The following is a 19,651-nucleotide window of genomic DNA, read 5'->3' on the forward strand; positions in this document are numbered from 1 at the left end:
ACATGGCTGGAACATGTAGGGGGAGGAAAATACATTTTTAAACTGTATAGTCCCTTTAAGAACCTCTGAGCCTTTCCGACACGCCCCCTCCACACGCTGTCTGTGGCATCAGTGGGGAGGGGGTTCTGCTGAGGAGCAGTGGTCGGTTACTCGGCTGGTGACGAAAGCTCGGAGGCGTCTCCAGGAGGTGGGGGCGTTGCTAGGAGGACTCAGGCAAACCTATCCCTAAAATGGCCGCCATCAGAGTTTTCACAGATTACTCAAAAATACGTGAATGTGCCAAGGCAACACTTCAGTTATGTTTTTAATGAGGGAATGACATAATAACATGATGTAAAGCTTGAAAAAGGCGATTTTGCATAACACCCCCCCTTTAAGGAATGTAGGTAATGACTTTAACATAATTTAAACTGAGGTTGACGGCCCGTGGTTTGTTCTTTGTATGTTGTCAATGCTTGGATCCGTCTGCTGTGGTCGTTTGATGAATGAATTTCCCCACGGGGACAAGACATTTCTACTACTACTACTACTAACACACTTGTTTGAGAGATCTACCACAACATACCCAGAGCCGACTGTAGTAACGGCTCCTGCTGCTGCTCTTCCTCAGTGGCTGGAGCTGTTCCTTCCTCCTCTTCATCTTGCAGAGTACCAATCTGCATCCCCGAGTATTGGCTCTCACTGCCATCCAACACCTTATACACACACAAGAAACAAACACATCTTATACTTTAGTTTTTATTCATAGAAACTTAGGCATTAAGGTTACATTTGCCAAGTAGGAACCAACCAAACATTGCACACACAACAACGACATTGGTTTCTTGTAAAGTAATTCATGCTTGGATTACCACAATTGAGATCAAACCAAGAATTTTGGCTTGAAACATACTGCAATTCCACAGTCTGTATATTAAACCCCAGAAATAGATCAAGCTTTTGTTCAAACTTGAAACAATACGGTTGCTCTGTGTGGTTTCTACGGGAGCAAAAGCCTGTCGTTCTGAAAGTGGAAGCAAAACCAAACAAAGATCGAGTCATGCTTTGAGGTCAACATCGAGCTCATCAACTTACAGTATCTCCTGCATGAGATAAAGCATGTTGCCTTAACACGGAAGCAGGGCAAATTCTTGAACACGGGGGTTGCAAAATTCAAGGCAGAGTCGTGAGCGGGAAAAGGTTGGGAAATGAACATGAGAACAAGCGAAGGAAAAGAATGGAGCGGCTCACAGGCAAGCAAGTCCCTCCCATTCCACACACACACACAACACCCGACCACAGCCGCTGACCTGGTCGCTAGTGCTAGAGGAGGAGGAAGAGGTGGCATAGAAGGAGGAATTGGACGAGATAGAGAAAGAAGACGACGTGGAGGATGTGGTGTAGACGGAGGAGTCGCTGTCTGCGGCGTCAGGACCCTCGGTGGAGGTCGGAGAGGGTGGGGGCGGCTCTATCACCCGGGGCAATGGAGTGCGCGACTGCGGTCCAAGTGAGGACAGAGTTTCAGAAGAGTGGGCGAGACCATAGAGGTAGAATTGTTAGAATGGACGGAAATACAGGAATGCAATGAAAGCTTAAGAATGATTAAATGTTGAACCAGAGTGACACAAGTTATTAAAGACCATTTTGATGTCCATTCTACAAATCCTAATTCTATTCTTTGTCTTTATTGTTCAGACCAATGCCATTTGGGATCCGCAGGCAGTGCTAACTTTTCTAGGTGTTTTTAACCTCTTAACCCTCGCCTTAACAGAGCACATTTTCCCCAGCTCAGCTTGACCCAAATCTAAAAGCTTCTCGACTGGAGTTTACAGCCCAGTGTAACGCCTAATTTGAAAGCTAAGACCTAAGAGTGTGCGGAAAGCAGACTGGAACTTTAACACATTGAGCAATAAAAACAATTTACAACGCTGGTTACCAAGACCACACCAATCCACTGTTTATTAAAGCCAAAATTCTAAAACTTCATGACATGATTACTTTTAAAACTGCTCAATTAATGTACAAAGCTAAAAAATAAGCAACTACCTCTAAAAATTCAGCAGTTTATTTCTGAAAGAGAAGGAAAATACAATTTAAGGGGCTTGGATCACTTTAAAATTGTCCATGCCTGGACATCCAGAAAAAGTTTCTGTGTGTCCGTTTGTGGTCCTAAAATATGGAATAAACTACATGTAGACCTCAAACGATGTCCAAATATCAGACAGTTTAAATATCAATACAAAGAATGGATATTCTCTAAGTATGTATCTGAAGAAAATATATTACTTTTCATGTTCAGCTGTTGTGTTGTAAACCAGATGTTGATTGGTAGTATTCACACTATATACGACAACTTGGATCTAGATCACAGTGCTCAAATTATTGTTTTAAGGAAGCCTAGAAAGTAAACAGAACAAGATATTGAGAGTACTTAAAAGGGGTGGGACTAAATACGTGTTTACTTCCCCCCACTCCTTTTCGGACAGCCTAATTTAAAATGTGCAAAAGGTAAAACAAAATTGTTTGTCCTAAGATGTAAATGTATTGAGCTGCACATTTGATATTGAGCTCACAACTGCCGTAATCATGTCAGGTTGTATTTTGAGTTCATATGAGTTTGTGTTTTTATGTTTTGTTTATGGTCCGAAATAAAACAAGAGGAAACTAGACACTCTAATGCACCTTATGTGTGATTTTGTGGAGCTCTGTGATGAACAGAACTGAAATACATGAAGATCAACAACTTGTGAAAAGTCACACTCTGGACATTTCATCTGGGCATTTAATCACAACGCAGCAGAAATGAACCTGCCCCTCGTTAGTTCATTGTGTTTTTTTAATGCCCAGCGGTCCTGGAGCAGCGCAGTGTGAGAGAGGGAGGAGGAAGTGAGAGCAGAGGATTCTCCTGCACAAAACAACCATCTCCACATCTTGTGCTTCAGATCGCTCTTTATATTTTATCAGAAGACCAATGAGGTCAACAAGCTGACAGTATTGTACGCGAACGCCGTTTACTGCGGGTCACCACCGCATCCTCGGCTCACCACGTATTTTTGTCACAATATTTCAGCTCCATGTTCTCTTAAAACAATGTGAAACTCATAGTAAGACAGAAGGTTTAGTTTACCTGCTTGACTAGTTTCGATCACTTCCTGTGATCTTCCTCAGAAGCGACACCTGGTGTAAGCTGCCATGTAGGCCAGTCAAGCAGGTAAACTAAACCTTCTGTCTTACTATAGGAAACAAAACTGTAATAGACTTAACCTAAGAAGACAGTATGAACCTTCTACAAAGAATGTGAAACTCACGCCCAGACATTCTCGATGTTCTTTTCTTAAGCCCCTGTTTTCAGTGACAGCCCAGTGAAGAGAGTGAAATGAGGGAAATGGTTGTGTTTCATAAAACACGCAATATCTCCGTTTCTAGAAGAAGAAAAAAAAAAAGTGATTTTGATCAAAACTAGCCTCTGTTTAGCTTAGATTTCTCAGGAACCGAGGCACGTAGAATTAAACTGTTTTCACTTAAGGAGAGCTTAGAGTCTCCACTTTCAAACGAGCCATAGCATTTGTCCATGGCTATAACATTGAATACGCTGAGGTGCAACAAATATCATGAAAAATGGTCTGGATTGTTGGCACAGCTAAATCCCCAAAACAGGGGGCCTCAATGGGTCAACACTTGAGCGCATGACCTACACAGCAACGCTTTTTCTTTTCTTGTTTTAAGTTCAGAGCACGACAATTCTGTTTTGCATTGTGATCACATTTTATCATAAAGCAGCTGCGAAAGCATTGCCAATTTTATTCCGAAATTATAAATACTCAGTAATGAATAACATTTAAATTTTCAATTTCAAAACCAGCTTACCGTTTTTGATATTGCACTTGCACCGTGAACCGACCCGACCCCTGAAAGAGCTGAACTGTTCCACCTCTACCCTGATTTGTGTCTTTTTTGTTGAGTTTCTGATACATTTTTGTCGCTTTTATGATATTTTGTTGTGTTTTCATTCTTGTTTTCGTCTCGTTTTGTCTCTATTTTGACGCTTTGTTCCAGAAACTGTCACATTTGGGTAAAGCCAAACTGGAGAACACGTGCTCGGCTCAGGTGGTGGTTACTAATTGGTGAAAGACAACAAGCAAATCAACATTTTGTATAGACATTAGAAGTAAAACTGACCAGTTCTGCTACATCTGAAGGCGTGACCGCTGAGTCTGGCCCCTCCGTGGTCGTCTGAGAAGAGTCGCTCGGAGGAAGTGATTGATCATTCGTGCCTAAAAGTGGCCCCGCGTCTGCCAGCGGCCCCTCTGGCGTGGCGTTCTCAGGGGTGGTGTAGTCGGCCGTTTCTGGGGTGATGTTCGCCCCGCCGCTGGAGCTCCTGCTGAGCATCTCCTCCTCGTTGTCATTGGGAGAATCGGGCGTCCCGCCGCTGCCGCCCTGCTCCGAGGAGGCGCTGAGGTCCACGGAGTCCCCGGGCTGAAGCGTGTGCTGCGAGGAGCGCGGCTGCTCTGTGATGATGTCCACCTGGGCTGCTGAGGAGCCCTCCGCACCGGACGCTGAGGGGATGGATGCAGATGATTCAAGAGTTTAGAAATAAATAAACATAAGAGAGAATCTAACGCCGTCCAGGAAAGTTTGATGTTTTGGAGTGGTGTTACACTGTTAATTGTCCCAAAGAAACACAAAAAGCAGTTCCGCCTTGACAGTAATGTTAAAACTAGGCCGTGTTTTTCCCTTTTGTCGGGCACATGGCTCATTATGCCCGATTCTCCTTCAGGGAGAATCGTAGTGTGCTAATAATGTTGAAAATAAAGAAAAGCCAACACATAAAAAGTGTGTCCAAACGTTTGGCCTGTACTGAACATACGGCTTTTTTTCTGACCCGCACCAACCCGACCAGCTGTAATTGTCTCTGAGCATTAAGCGAACGATGAGAATTTATTTTTAGATACAGTATGTCTTACTTGCAAAGTTGCCAGTGACTTCACTCTTCTCACCTTCATCCTCTAAGCCGTCTTCCTCTCCAGAGAGCATTTTTCCTGGAAGCAGTGAATACACAGTCAGAGGTATTTGACAAATTAAACACAGTAAAAACGTGGTAATAAAATGGAATTGGCAAAACTTGATAATAACAACAGCTTATTTAGTCTTAATAAATAATGAATTAACACTTAATTCATTATGAACAATTCATTATTTAAGTGTAATTAACACTTAATAACTACTACAGTTAATGCCTAACTCATAATGAATAGTTCTTCACACACTTCACTAATTCATTGTTAAGTAGTTAATAAGTGTTAGTCAAACTAATGAATTGTAGACTGAATGATGACTTAAGTGTTAACTCATCATTTATAAAGGCTAGATAAAGTGTAGTTATTATAAAGTGTTACCCACTTCCCTGTTGATTCCATGGTAACACTATATAATAACTACACTTTATCTAGCCTTTATAAATGATGAGTTAACACTTAAGTCATCATTCAATCTACAATTCATTAGTTTGACTAACACTTATTAACTACTTAACAATGAATTAGTGAAGTGTGTGAAGAACTATTCATTATGAGTTAGGCATTAACTGTAGTAGTTATTAAGTGTTAATTACACTTAAATAATGAATTGTTCATAATGAATTAAGTGTTAATTCATTATTTATTAATTCATCATGAACAATTCATTAGTTAAGACTACTATGACTACTTTTACACTTAATAACTATTAAGTACAACATTTAATGCCTAACTCATAATGAATCATTTTTAATACTTGACTTATTCCTTTATTAAGTAGTTATTAAGTGCTAGTCACACTTAACAGTTAATTAATCATGAACGATGCATTAGTTAACTCATCATTTATAAAGGCTAAATAAGGCGTAGTTATTACAAAGTGTTACCGGGAAGGGTAAGATCAATGAGAAAATTATAAATCCATGGTCACGTACTCATCTACATTTAGAACCAGATCTGTACTGTAACATCAACCTGCGCAGGGACTACAGGTGGAAATGTGCACTGTGATAGCCTAAATCAGGGGTGTCAAACATACAGGAGATAGTTTAATCCGGCCCCTGTGTTGAACCACTCCTGGTATTAGTAGACCTTGCAATATAGTTCCCTTTTTATCCGCTTAGAAAATCCACATTGTGCTATACTCTAAAACTATACTTTATCATGCAACACTTCACGTAACCAGCTATAGAGGAGGGGACGCTAAATGCTAACGCCGTCTGTGCTGCGTTTACGTGACTGAGGGCACGCGTGAAGACCAGACAGGTACAAATGAACTCGTCTAAGCTCAGGTAAGAACATATCAGTATGTAAAAACGGTGGCCTATTCCTTTAAGAAGTGTTGAATAAAGGAGATAAGACTGGTCACCTCTCTGTTTCCTGAGGAGGAGTGGACTGTTGGAAGACCCTCCCCCGGCTGAAAGCACCAGGAAACAGGAAGCAGAGGGAAAAAAAGGAAAGAAGAAAAGAAGCAGGTCCAAAACACACCCGTTAGAATCAACACCGGTTAGGATATTAGTCAGAAAAAGGCGCCGACAGAAAGAAAAAAAGGTAGTAGATAATTTGCTGTATATTATATCAAAGTAAAGATGGCGGGGAGTCGACTTAAAACGGAGTGATTACCGATGAGTTCGAGAATGCTGCCGGACCGCGCGCGGCTCTCGAGGTCTTGCCGGAACACGGTGGCGTGCGGGATGCTGCCCGCCGTGATGAGCATGTGCAGCAGCTCTGGAGGCGGAGTCCGGAAGATCTGCTGCAGGAGCTCCAGCGCAGCCGTGACCACGTTGTGATCCCAGTGCTGTGTGTAGTGTAAGGTGAGCTCGTACACCTTTGGACAAGAGCAAAAAAAAAAAAAGGAAAAGTGAGACGTGAACAAGTCATAACTCAAGATATCAATATGCTTTTCCCTGACCTGTAGCAGTTGTTCGGGAGTGGGCTGCACGTCGGCCTCTTTTCTCGTGACTCCGAAGCTTCCCTTGATGCTTGATGTACTGACTTGCTGCTGCAGTAGAGGTATCAGGTAGCGGAGTGTCAACAGAACACCCAAAATAAGGTGGCTGGGGTGCTCCTCGTCCACAGGAACCACAAGACCTGAAGGCAACAAGAACGTTAGAGCAGATCTATTCTGGTTTGGATTGTTTTGTCCCCTCAATCCGTTTAGGATCGTAAAACAGAAGTGTGTGCAATGGCCTATTCACAAACTGGCAAAAATCAACAAGGATAAGAGTAAGAGTAAAAAACACAATCATCAGGACATTTTTTAAAACGTCTCCTCGACAGAAGAGCAGCCAAAGCAACATGAATGAAGTCATTTTCTACTGCAGTGTTGATGTGGATCAGAGGGTTTCCATCTTAGGCAGGTATCTCCAACCAGTAGCTCACCAAAGACATTCTACATCTCTACACGCTTGATATTTCAAATTTTAGAGGCATTTTATGTTTGTTCTGAACATCCTTAAAACAGTTGGTTCAATATAGTAAATTATAAGGACTAAACTCAAGTTTCTTTGAAATATCATCCTGGCAAGTAATTCTCTTCTGTGTGAACTCCACTTAGTATTCACAAGTATTTTTGAACATAAGTAGCGCTCCGATGTTCAAATCGTGTAAAAGTAGCTTGTTAGGTAAAAAAGGTTAGAGACACCTGATCTAGTGGATCACTTTACTATCATGTTGTATACAAACGCGTTGGGGTAACGTATTACCAAACTTATAAACATATTTTTTTCAGTAACTACAGTGGGGAAAAAAGTATTTGGCCAAAATCCAATAGAATGTCTATGTGAAACTGACCAAATACTTTTTTTCCCCACTCTATAAGGAAGATAACATTTTACTTTCATTTATTTATTGACCTTTATTTAACCAGGATAGTCCCCTGAAAAAGAGATTCTTAATTTCAGTGGGACTCCTTACTCCAGAGGGGAACCTATTGTACATGTTTTAGTAGTGGGGGAAACCGGAGTACCCGGAGGAAACCTACGCAGACACGGGGAGAACATGCAAACAGAAAGGCCCCGTCCCTGGTGGGAATCGAACCCGGGACCTTCTAGCTGTGAAGCACGAGCGCTAACCACTGTACTACTGTGCCGCCCTGCTTAAAGCAGAACTGAGTAACTCATGCCCCTAGAGGCCATAAGCGCCACTGCAGGTGTCGTAGCTTGTTACGTTTTTTTTACTCTTTAATTGTCCATGAGAGTAAATACTGCGCTGACAGAAAATACAAAGGGAGAAACGGATATTTTACATCCAATTACACAATGGAGAGAATTTTTCTCACTCAAACTTGGCTGTAAATACTGTCCGCAGTTAGCTTTGCCCGTTAGCCTGTTAGCTTCTTCATCATGATTCCATTAGTCCGTATTGCGCCTCCATCCCGGAGCAGGGAAAGTTGCAATTGCGGTAGGATCAATTAGGTTTTTTTTTAGGTTTTCACTGCTGATTAAACTGTATCCATGGTTAACTACAATTCCATTCTGAAAGCCTCCCAGAAATCCTAAAAAACCTGGAAGTAGCTCAAAATAATGCAACTTTTTGAAATATAGGTCCAGACTTAGAGGAAAAACCAACCCTGGTCTGGTAAAAACTTGTGTAAATGAAAACGCCTTAAATGTTTATGTTTTTGTGCGTTGTGGGGTGACCTACCGAGTAGAACATTTAGCAGCCAGGTGTTGAAGTAGGTAGTGCGTCTCGAGTGTTGGCAGACTGTGACGGCTGAACTTGCTGCTGTCCTTCGAATTGTCGGTGAGCTGGACTTCAGGTTTGCCACAAATGACTTGAGCAAAACCTAGAAAAAGAAAACAGTACAACGTTTGATGCAATTCGTTTAATTTGTCCGTAATCCCCATTTCACAACTTGCCTTTATTTCGCTATCATTGGCAAACTGTCCCAAGGCCAGCATGATCTTGGGCATTGCTGACGCGAGTGTCTCCTGAACAGTCTCTTCTTGTCGCTTTGTGATTCTGATGAGGCACGGCAGCAGGTTGGCCACGTACGGTCTGAAATAAAGAACAATCCAGATGAGCCATCACATTTCCCTTTAGCCTTATTTTATCTCAACAGCTGTTTCATAAAGCTACAGTAGCAAATCAGCTATATTAGTGGTTGCGCATGAATCACTCGAGGGAGGGGCCGAGGGGGGTGGGGGGATTTGGCGCAGTGGCTTATGGGATGGCACATACCTCCTAATCACCGGTTAGTTAGCACCAGAGGTCCCTATGCTAAAGTGGCTATGATAGTTAGCATTGAGGCTTCTTTTCCTAACTGACAGCCCGATTCGGAGGCTTCTTGTCATGGCGGGCGCTGACGCACATCCGGTTTGACGTTAGACCTCTTACCAATTTACTGGTTTCTGAAGGGGACTATATGTCGTTGAAATATCTATGAAAAAGCATGTAGTTTGGCAGGCCAGGCAAAATGGCCCCTACACAACCATTACAGAGATATTAACCTTAAAGGGATATTTCAGGATTTTTGACATAGAGCCTCATTTCCTAGTTATCCAGAGTGTAATTTTTGTAATTCATGCAGTTCTTATATTTGAAGAGTTTCGTGGCGCTAGGCTAGTGCAAGGCTAGTGCATGTCTATGGTATCAGCTAGCCTGCATTAAAAACAGTCTGACCCGCTCCACAGAGCACCTGAGGCAAATCACTTATAACACCGGACTAACAATATAAAAAATGTCTTTAATATAACTGACCTTGCATCACATGAATGATTGCATTTTGAGGGTTTATATTCTAGCAGATCACTCCGCCGCTGCGTAGCTTATACAACCGACTGCTTTTAATGCAGGCTAGCTGATATCGTAAAAATGTGCTAGCCTTGCATTAGCCTAGCGCCACGAAACTCTTGAAATATAAGAACTGCATGAATTACAAAAAAAAAATATCTCCAGAAATCAGCAACACTCTGGATAACTAGGAAATGAGGCCCGATGTCAAAAATCCTGAAATATCCCTTTAACCAAGTCCAAAATTCAGCATTGTGACGGTCACCATACGACGACAATAATCATTATTAAAAGGATTTCCTTTTTTGTGTCTGACGGAGTTCATAATAATAACAATCTGCTGGGAAGTAGTTTGCAGTTTGTAGCTCAGACCGTCCCCTTTACCTGTAAATGTAGGTATACGTTTATAGGTATATAAATGTATACAGTACCTATAAAAGAGGGGTTCTCAACTGGTGAGTCCAAGCAAACATTCCTTTTAATTATTATGTATCGAAAAAGTATAGAGTCACTTCTTGAGTCTGTTAAAATGCCAGCAGTTGAATGTGTTCTGGACTGAAATGTTTATATTTTGTATAATTTAATGGCGTAAAAGATCAGACAGTTAAGCTATTTTCAAGGTATTTTAGATCTAATGCCTTCTGGAAACAAATTAAGGCAAGGCAAGTTTATTTGTAGAGCACAATTCATACACAAGGCAATTCAAAGTGCTTCACAGTTGCATAAATATAAGAAAACAAATACAATCAATAAAAACATCAACATAGAATTAATCAATTACAGTAAGAGGCAAGAGTGTAGATAAAATACTTTCAGTTATATGCATTTTTAAGTCTTGTTTTGATTCGCTCTGTCTTGAAATTAAGTGCTTTTCAATGACATTGCTAGGCCTCCTGAGTCCAATTGGCTTTTATATATTGATATTTCCCATCATTCCTCTGTTTGTTGGATAGTTTGCCAATCTAGAGAAATAAAATGTGTACAGACTTTTCGCATTTGTGGCAAAATAAATATAGTTATAAAAGCATTTATTCGCGCGCAATATTATGCTGTAGTAATGAGACGGGAAATATGCAAATATAAACAAAATTTTGGGCAGACAGAGCATTTTGTTAAAGCCTAGCGTTGGCGGGACTCTGAAGTCTGTACCTGCACTTCTGCGGTCTGATGAGGTGGGCCAGCTCAGCAAACCTCCACAACGCTGCCCTCAATGTCCGAGAGGCACCGTTCTGATGACCCACAGGGAAAAAAAAACACATGACTTAACATGCACTCCACAATGTGCCCACAACAAAACCAATAAGTACCTTTTTGATTTCTTTATAAAGCTCAAGCTGTAATCGAGGCAGGTTCGAGTCCATCAGTGCCTAATGAAGTCGAATGAACAGATCAGAATATGGAATATAAAAATGTGCGCATGAGACAGAGAGGTGTTGTGAAAAGATAAGAGACTGAATAATCTTACTTTAATAATTTTGTTCAGGCACTCATCAGCAACCATTCGCACATCTGACTCGCTGTCATCGCTGCAGAGTAGAAACATCTCCATGGCGATGCCCAACAGTTTCTGAAACTCTGGGGATGTCCTGCTTTCCAAACCAAAGAACAGAACATAAACATATTAGCATGTGAATTCAAAGTATTAATTTGATGCTTAAAGGAACAGGCCACCGTTTTTCCATACCGAGATATATTCTTAGGAGTGAAGGTATTACTGCGCGGACGTCGAAGTGCTCCTAAGGTGTTATTACGCCTCACAATATAGTTCCCCTTTTTATCCACTTATTACTTATTACTCTTATTTTGTGTAACTGGGCTTGGATCGTGTAACTGCTCACGTAACTGTATTTAAATAGTGAAAACGTGGAAGAGCTTGGCCGCTTCTAACTTCACCCCCGTTTGGCTCCTTAGATACAGACGGCATCTCGTCATAGAAGGGGGCGTGGCTTCGCCGAGGGGGAAAAAAATTATCTTTAAAATTATCTTTTTTGCCATTTTCTGGTGGAATATGAACTTGTTTATCACACATAAATGAAGTCAAGTGTAAATTGGACCCAGATTGTTCAGCAGAAGTGAAAAAAAAACGGCATTTGTAGCTAGCACTAGCTAACCATTAGCATTAGCCCGATGCTAACATGAAGCATCAAGTTAGCATTCTCCATTATTTATGTATTTATGGGCTGTTGAACCACTTTGTCTGTAATCGCCCTAGGGCTGAAACAACTAATCGATTAATCGACGACTAATCGATTATTGAAATAGTCGACAACTATTTTAGTAATCGATTAATCGTTTTCTGGTTCACACAGACTCAAATAGAGCAAAAATTACATGAAAATGTAGTATTTTTGATGAAAACCTACTTTGTTTTTACAGTTAGGGTCTGTAGTGTTTTGTACACTGTACATTTCTTGAATATCTGTCTGTGTCTCATCCAATCAGAAAGCAGAATTAGCCTCCAACAAACACTCACTTTAAGTTTACTCCATCAATATGTCGTCAAGCTGTGCCACTTTAGCGCTATGTGATAAAAAAATTGAAAAAAGAAAATTTTCCTACACAATTCACAGCCAAATGATTAATCGATTAATCGTGAAAAATAGTCGTTAGATTAATCGATTACAAAATAATCGTTAGTTGCAGCCCTAAATCGCCCATATATGGTTATATTTGAAAACAGTTAAGGGGGAAACAATTTGGAGAAAAATCTTAACTTTCTTTCATTATTCAAAAACTGCTTTGACAAATGCTGAATTATGAATATAGTTTCTACTAATAAAAGATACAAAGACATGGAGAGGAGCAAAGTGGTTCAACAGCCCATAAACACATAAATAACAGAGAAAGCTAACAGGACGCTTCATGTTAGCAACGTGCTAATGCTAACGGCTAACTAGCTCTAGCTACGACTGCCATTTTTTTCACTTCTACTGAACAATCTGCTGTGAGGAAATATTCATATGGGCCCGATTTACACTTGACTTTATTTATGTCTGATAAATAAATACATAATTCACCAGAAAATGGCTAAAAAGAGTGGAAAATTGTGTTTCTCTAAAGATTGTTTCCCCTTCTATGACGCGATGCAGTCTGAATCTAAAGGAGAGGCTAAATGCTAACATCTTTGGTCTTTTTGCGTGACTGAGCACATGCGTAAAGACCAGACAGTTACGCATCAACTCGTCTAGGCTCAGGTAAGAACATCTCAGTATGGAAAAAAGGTTGTCAAATAGTTACTGCAGTGATTATCTTGCTTTTTATATGTGAAAAAAGACCTACCTTAGGGATTGAGCCACAATGTTTTCACATATTGTCAAACAGTGTGTTACTCTGTCTTTCTTAGTGGTAGCCTGTTCTTTTTTCCTAAAAGGAGAGATAAATGGTTTAGATAGAATTGTTTGGAACAAAGACGTACACAAATGATATGTCCTACACCTTGAACTTGCTTTTATACACTGATCCTTTAACATCAACCCTTTGCCCGCTTTGTAGCAGACACAGGATTCATTTATTAAAACGTCGATTCATCAAAATATTAAAACAATACGTTTGAACACACATAAAGGACCTGTTGACAACCTTTACTTTCATATCAAAACTATACTTTGCAGCTGTGTGAAAATGCAGAGGCAACACTGAGCAAAGATAATGTTAACAAGGCATTATGCGATCAGGAGGATAAACTGATCAAAAACAAAACCGATCCGGAAATGCATGACTTGGGAATTACTCATGAAGCGCCTGAGATGTTTAAGTGAACCATTTCCTTATGAGGCAACCATACAGAGTGCTGGCAAGTGTGTTTGTGCCTGAGCATGATAAACATTTAACACTGTACAGTCTTTCTGCAGTGTTTTGTAACTGGATTTCTTAGGGATGATTAATGTAAGGCATAAAATGTTAACCTAGTGTCAATCTGTATCAATGTGAGAAGCTGTCATTACAGTGTCATTACAGTGTCAGTGTCATTACAGTATAAAAGAGGGGTTCTCAACTGGTGGGTCCCAGCAAACATTCCTTTTAATATTTATGTATCGATAAAGTATAGAGTCACTTCTTGAGTCTGTTAAAATGCCAGCAGTTGAATGTGTTCTGGACTGAAATGTTTATATTTTGTATAATTTAATGGCGTAAAAGATCAGACAGTTATGTTATTTTCAAGGTATTTTAGATCTAATGCCTTCTGGAAACAAATTAAGGCAAGTTTATTTGTAGAGCACAATTCATACACAAGGCAATTCAAAGTGCTTCACAGTTGCATAAATATAAGAAAACAAATACAATCAATAAAAACATCAACATAGAATTAATCAATTACAGTAAGAGGCAAGAGTGTAGATAAAATACTTTCAGTTATATGCATTGTTAAGTCTTGTTTAGATTCGCTCTGTCTTGAGCACTATTTTTAAGTCTTGTTTTGACTCGCTCTGTCTTGAGCACTATTTCGCTCTGTCTTGAAATTAAGTGCTTTTCAATGACATATTTAGGCCACCTGAGTCCAATTGGCTTTTATATATTGATATTTCCCGTCATTCCTCTGTTTGTTGGATAGTTTGCCAATCTAGAGGAATAAAATGTGTACAGACTTTTCGCATTTGTGGCAAAATAAAGATAGTTATAAAAGCATTAATTCGCGCGCAATATTATGCTGTAGTAATCAGACGGGAAATATGCAAATATAAACAACATTTTGGGCAGACAGAGCATTTCGTTAAAGCCTAGCCTAGCCAGTGTCAGTGTCATTACAGTGTCATTACAGTGTCAGTGTCATTACAGTGTCACATGCGTTTCAATTTTAGTCATGTCATTTTACTCAGTGCAGATATTTGTATTTTATATTTCATATAATCCTAATTTGGACAGAGATGGTTTTCAGAGTTCGGGAAATGTCACAGTTACCATGGAGATCTGCCATCTCTGCAGCTGTTAGCATACATTTCCATTGACTAAGATTAGCTAAAAACAGTATAAAAAGTGGAGTGAGTGCTGGTAAATACATCTAACACACTGTGCTGTCCAAGTGTTTTAACGTGAACAATCCCATAATGCTTAGCGATATGACATCACATTCCCGAACTGCGTATCATGTGAAATACATGTTTATTCTATTGATTATGGGGCAGGCGCACATAAGCTTTCCTGCCTCAGCCCACTCCCTTTGAGCAGAATCTATACAAACTAATAAGCTAAAGTAAACAAGTGTTATTCAGTCCACAAACGTACATCACAAAGTCCTATATCAGACTAAGAATATACAGATATCAATACGATCTGCCCGAAATGAAGTCTTGTTTGTGCATTGAGAGAAAATGCACGTCAGCTTTTTCTGCTCAGTGAATGGACACGATTATTGCAGAAACAGCGAGCATTTGGGTAATTAGCTTTGAGCTGCACCAAATAAACCGTGGCGTCCCTTTGAGACATAAGCGGAGCTAGCCCGAAGCTAACGCAGCTGCAGCCCGAGTAGCACTTACTGTTTCTGCACGAGCTCCTCCGCAGACGGCGGGCCCTGCTGCTGCTGGAAGGACTTCAGAGACTCAAAGGCCTTCATCAGTTTCTCCATGGTAGCCATTTTATCAATCAAATGCAAGGTTGCTAGCTCAGCTGGCTAATATTTACAATGTGAGCTAGTTAGCACAGGGGAGAGCAGTTAGCATAAGGAGAGCAAACGGTGCGTAGTGCGCAGAGAGTGACAACACTGCTCGCGACAACTACCACCCGCTCCCCAGCGACTCCTCTGACACACTCCCTATTGCTGCTTCACAATATCACGGCTTTTTGATGTAAAGACATCTTGATGCGGCCGATTCCCACAAGAAATCATACCAGGAAGTGGACTAAACGAGAAGCGCAGGATGCAAGCTTTAAGGCTTTAACCAATCAGGAATGTTTCTTCTGAAAGACTGCTCTTTCTTCTCCTTCTTCAGATGTTTATGGGCGGATGAGGACGAGCTGAGCGCATCAGCGCCACCTTCCGGACGCATTGTGCACTATTGATGCGCAGCTCACTGGCTGACAGTGAGACAACTAAATGCCATAGTGTTTTGAAGAGTGGGTGTAGTGTTCATGAAGCAGTAAGCTACAAATTCCCTTAATATACCTGCATTCTTATGTGTTTATCAGCCTTTGGTTTAATGCCTTGGAGGAAGAGAGGGAGTGAACACCAGGTGATGGATGTCTATGGTGTGCCTGACTAAGCAGCATGTGCAGTCCTTTCTTAAAGAACTCTATGGAATGCAGTTTGACGCTAGATGGCACACTTGCAGTAGGTCAGGTTTCTGCAGTATTTCTGTACTTGAAGGACTGACCTGAGGTCTGGAGCACACTCCTATAGGTGAGATGAGCATCTAATCTCAATACCGTCTTAAATGAAAATGTAGCTTGTACAACTTTTGTTACGGTCTAACGTGGATAATAAAAAGTAAGGAGTCAGGAGAATTTTATACAAATGGCAGTGTATTATTTCATAATTACAAATGTCTGATATGATACAACAACCAGTGATAACAACATGTACAAGAATTAACAATGACTGCAGTGGTTGAAAGACATGACTGTACAGATTAAATAAATAAAAAAGTGAGTGTGTGTGGGGGGGTCCCTGTCCCAGTTTGAATACTGACTGCAATGCCCATTCATCTAGAGACCGTATACACATTAGAACATCTTTAATATTCACCCGTGAAGGTGGAGCAGGCATATGACTGCAAACAGGTATTCAAAAAAGGGTTAACAACTCAGCTGGTTACTTTGCCATTTATAAAGTTGTCTTCAAATACCAGTGAGATATGTTGGCACTAGGTCATAACATATACAAGGAACCGGAAGTATTACAAACCAATGCATGCTTGAGTACTCAAATGTATGTATTTAAAACAGGCATTACAATGCACTTAGTGCGACATTCAAAACTGTTAAAGATCATTTATGTGGATTTACTCTAAATGGACGGACATATAGGGGACCAACAATGGCTGGATAGAAAACTTAACATGGTAATTGGCACATACAATGAAGGCTGTCTGTCTTTTTTTCTTTTTTAGACAAAATAAGTTTGATAAACTCAATATTGATTTTGGTATCATTGGAAAAAAGTTAAAGACACTTACTATTTTCATTGTCCATACACACCATAGTGCAATAAAAACTGATATTTACTTATGGATAGAACAGTGAGAGGCATGGGGGGTAAACGTGGTTTACTTTCCCAGTGAAGGTGATGAGTGTTTGAGCCGTCTTAGAAATACATAATTTACAAGGTATTTGAGGCTAAGAGCTAATGCACTAAAATCTACATTGGCAAGAAAAAGCGTAAAATGTGCCTGAGCGTGACATAACCGAACACCCAAACTCACTTCATGACACGATGGCGACTGCTTCATGTACAAATCAAGAGCCTCAGTTATGCCAATGGAATGTGTAAAAAGGGACAAGAATCTGGACTGAAAATTTACTCAACGGGCAACTAACACCGTACCTCAATGAATGCGTTGTTATAAATAGCTTGTATAAATTTTTGCTTGGTTAAATTCCTTTATCATATTGACAACAAAATGCAGACATTGCGCATCTGTACAATCAAAGACTCTTTATCCGGATAATTGTCATTCAGATAGCACATTAAAATATTTCAATGCACTGGACTTAACAAAAGCTGCATTTTTTTTTCTTTTTTCTTTTTTACAATTCATCTATACATACACAAAGCAAATGTCCAAATCGGGTATTCACAGTATTGGTGTGGCGTAAACAGTGACTGCCTTGTAGCATGATCTTAAAGTAAATATATATAAATGCCGGTGATGTCAAATAATACAAAGAAACCTTGAAATTTGGGAACTCGCGGATATATTCAAAATGTGACGATGTTCTCAATGTTAAAAACAAAAGTGCACAGCTTTAAGGGATTTGAAGTGGTTGAGTGTTTCTGTACACAGTTGATGTTAACTCTCCTCCCAATTCTGCACTCACAAGCCAAAGCCTCAAGTCCATCCTATAGAGAACAATGTTTAGGGTCCTGCGTGGGTGCGATCGCTAAGAAAAAATAAAAAAGGATATTTAGAATGTACACAGCTAAAGCCACAGGTCGTAACTGAACATCTACTGGCGGCACATGGGGGGATAAGTAACATGCCATCCGTAGTCACCGACAATGGCGAAAGCTTTTGGGATTAAATAGTTTGACAAATAAATAGGTAGATTTGGGTATAGGTCTGAAATACAACGCCACAATCAAGTCGCTTTAAACTTTTTGTCTTCCACAGAAATCAAACCGGGTGTACATGGAGTAGACTGAATGTGTCAGGATTAAACAATGAGGAGCTGCGCATTATAGGTTTGTTAAGTGTGACGTCATACACAATAAGGAGCGACTTCCGGGTCCAAACCGTGGAGAGTTACTTTCAACAAGCTGCAAAAAATGAAGCTGTATCTGAGGCCCTGTACACACCTACATAGATACTTTTGTAAACACGGATATTTGTCTGCGTTTGGTCAATTACATCGTTACTTTGGATACAGACGGCATCTCGGGAATCACCCATATATGGTCATGTTTGAGAACAATTAAGGGGGAAAACAATTGAGGAAAATCTACACCTTCTCTAATTATTCAAAATCTACTTTAATAAATGCTGAATTTTTGATATAGTTTTCTATTCAATAAAGATACAAAGACATGGGGAGGAGCAAAGTGGTTCAACAGCCCATAAATACATAAAGAACGGAGAATCCTTACACGATTCTACATGTTAGCACGGTGCTAATGCTAACGCTATTTAGCGCTAGCTACGACTGCCGCTTTTTCGCTTCTACTGAACAACATGCTGTGAAAAAATATCCATATGGACCCGATTTAGACTTGACTTCATTTATCTGTGATGAATAAGTTCATATTCTACCAGAAAATGGCTGTATCTACGTTGGGATATTTTTTTCTCCAAGCTGCGCGTATCCATGGCAACGTTATTAGTTTGACCAATAAATGAGCCCATGGAGATGGAACGTTCAAGCGTCATCAGTTCTGCAAACAATCTATGGTCAATACAGACGGCATCTCATCATAGACGGGGGCGTGGCTTCGCCGAGGGGGTAAATAGAATCTTTCGAGAAACACAATTTTCCACTCTTTTTAGCCATTTTCTGGTGGAATATGAACTTACTTATCACATAAATAAACTCAAGTGTAACTCAGGCCCATATGGATATTTTGTCGCAACAGATTGTTCAGTAGAAGTGAAAAAATGGCAGTTGTAGCAAGCGCTAGCTTACCGTTAGCATTAGCCCGATGCTAACATGTAGCATCATGTTAGCATTCTCTGTTATTTATGTATTTATGGGCTGTTGAACCACTTTGCTCCTCCCCATGTCTTTGTATCATTATTTAGTAGAAAACTATATTCACAATTCTGCATTTGTTACAGTAGTTTTTGAATAATTAAGAGAAAATTTAAATTTTTCAAAATTGTTTTCCCCTTAACTGTTTTCAAAAATGACCATATATGGACGATTCCAGAGATGCCGTCTGTATCTATAGAGTTTGGGAAATTCCACAGTTACCGTGGAGATCCGCCATTTTAGCAGCTGTTTTCATTTCCATTGACTTAACATTAGCTAAAAAGTGGAGAAAAAAGCTGTGGAACGACTCCGTAATCTGCTGAGTTACTGCAGGTAAATACATCTAACTCACTGTGGTGTCCAAGTGTTTTAATGTGAACACTAATTCCGGTATTTTAACTTTCTAATATATAATTTATCTCAGTTTACAATTGCTGCTAATCCCATAATGCTTAGCGATATGAAATCTCATTCCCAAACTCTATATGGCCATTAGTCATTTGTAACAATGCTTCTTGTTTTGTCCCTATTAAATAAACATATTTAAAAAAACAGCAGATAAAAGGCCACAAACTGTTTCCCACCTA

The 19,651-nt window shown here is 40.0% G+C and overlaps 2 protein-coding genes across 10 annotated transcripts in view; both read right to left on the reverse strand.

The window, feature by feature from the left end:
- htt (huntingtin) overlaps window positions 1-8,777 on the reverse strand; it is a 58,309-nt gene extending 49,532 nt beyond the window's left edge. For 3 of the 9 annotated variants that reach the window (XM_079553219.1, XM_079553224.1, XM_079553223.1), the window contains exons 1-7: window positions 6,907-7,031; window positions 6,618-6,822; window positions 6,364-6,411; window positions 4,944-5,018; window positions 4,159-4,535; window positions 1,290-1,475; window positions 566-695 (exon numbers count right to left, since the gene is read on the reverse strand). In XM_079553219.1, the coding sequence (XP_079409345.1) occupies window positions 566-695; window positions 1,290-1,475; window positions 4,159-4,535; window positions 4,944-5,018; window positions 6,364-6,411; window positions 6,618-6,711 (910 nt within the window). In that variant the 5' untranslated portion in view covers window positions 6,712-6,822; window positions 6,907-7,031. Of the gene's footprint in view, window positions 1-565; window positions 696-1,289; window positions 1,476-4,158; window positions 4,536-4,943; window positions 5,019-6,363; window positions 6,412-6,617; window positions 6,823-6,906; window positions 7,086-8,639 lie in introns of those variants that run through there. The other 6 variants (XM_079553225.1, XM_079553220.1, XM_079553226.1 and 3 more) reach the window with 6 other exon arrangements.
- LOC306960510 (huntingtin-like) lies at window positions 8,636-15,704 on the reverse strand (the record flags this gene model as incomplete). Its single annotated transcript, XM_079552940.1, has 7 exons — window positions 15,203-15,704; window positions 13,008-13,091; window positions 11,194-11,314; window positions 11,036-11,095; window positions 10,878-10,957; window positions 8,851-8,993; window positions 8,636-8,781 (listed from the first exon to the last, which is right to left on the reverse strand). The coding sequence occupies exons 1-7, from the start codon at window positions 15,298-15,300 to the stop codon at window positions 8,636-8,638; spliced, it is 732 nt and encodes a 243-aa protein (XP_079409066.1). The 5' UTR covers window positions 15,301-15,704.
- Between the last annotated feature and the right edge of the window lie 3,947 nt (window positions 15,705-19,651).

This window comes from Gobius niger (assembly GCF_951799975.1).
Source record: "Gobius niger genome assembly, chromosome: 3".
NCBI lineage: Eukaryota > Metazoa > Chordata > Actinopteri > Gobiiformes > Gobiidae > Gobius > Gobius niger.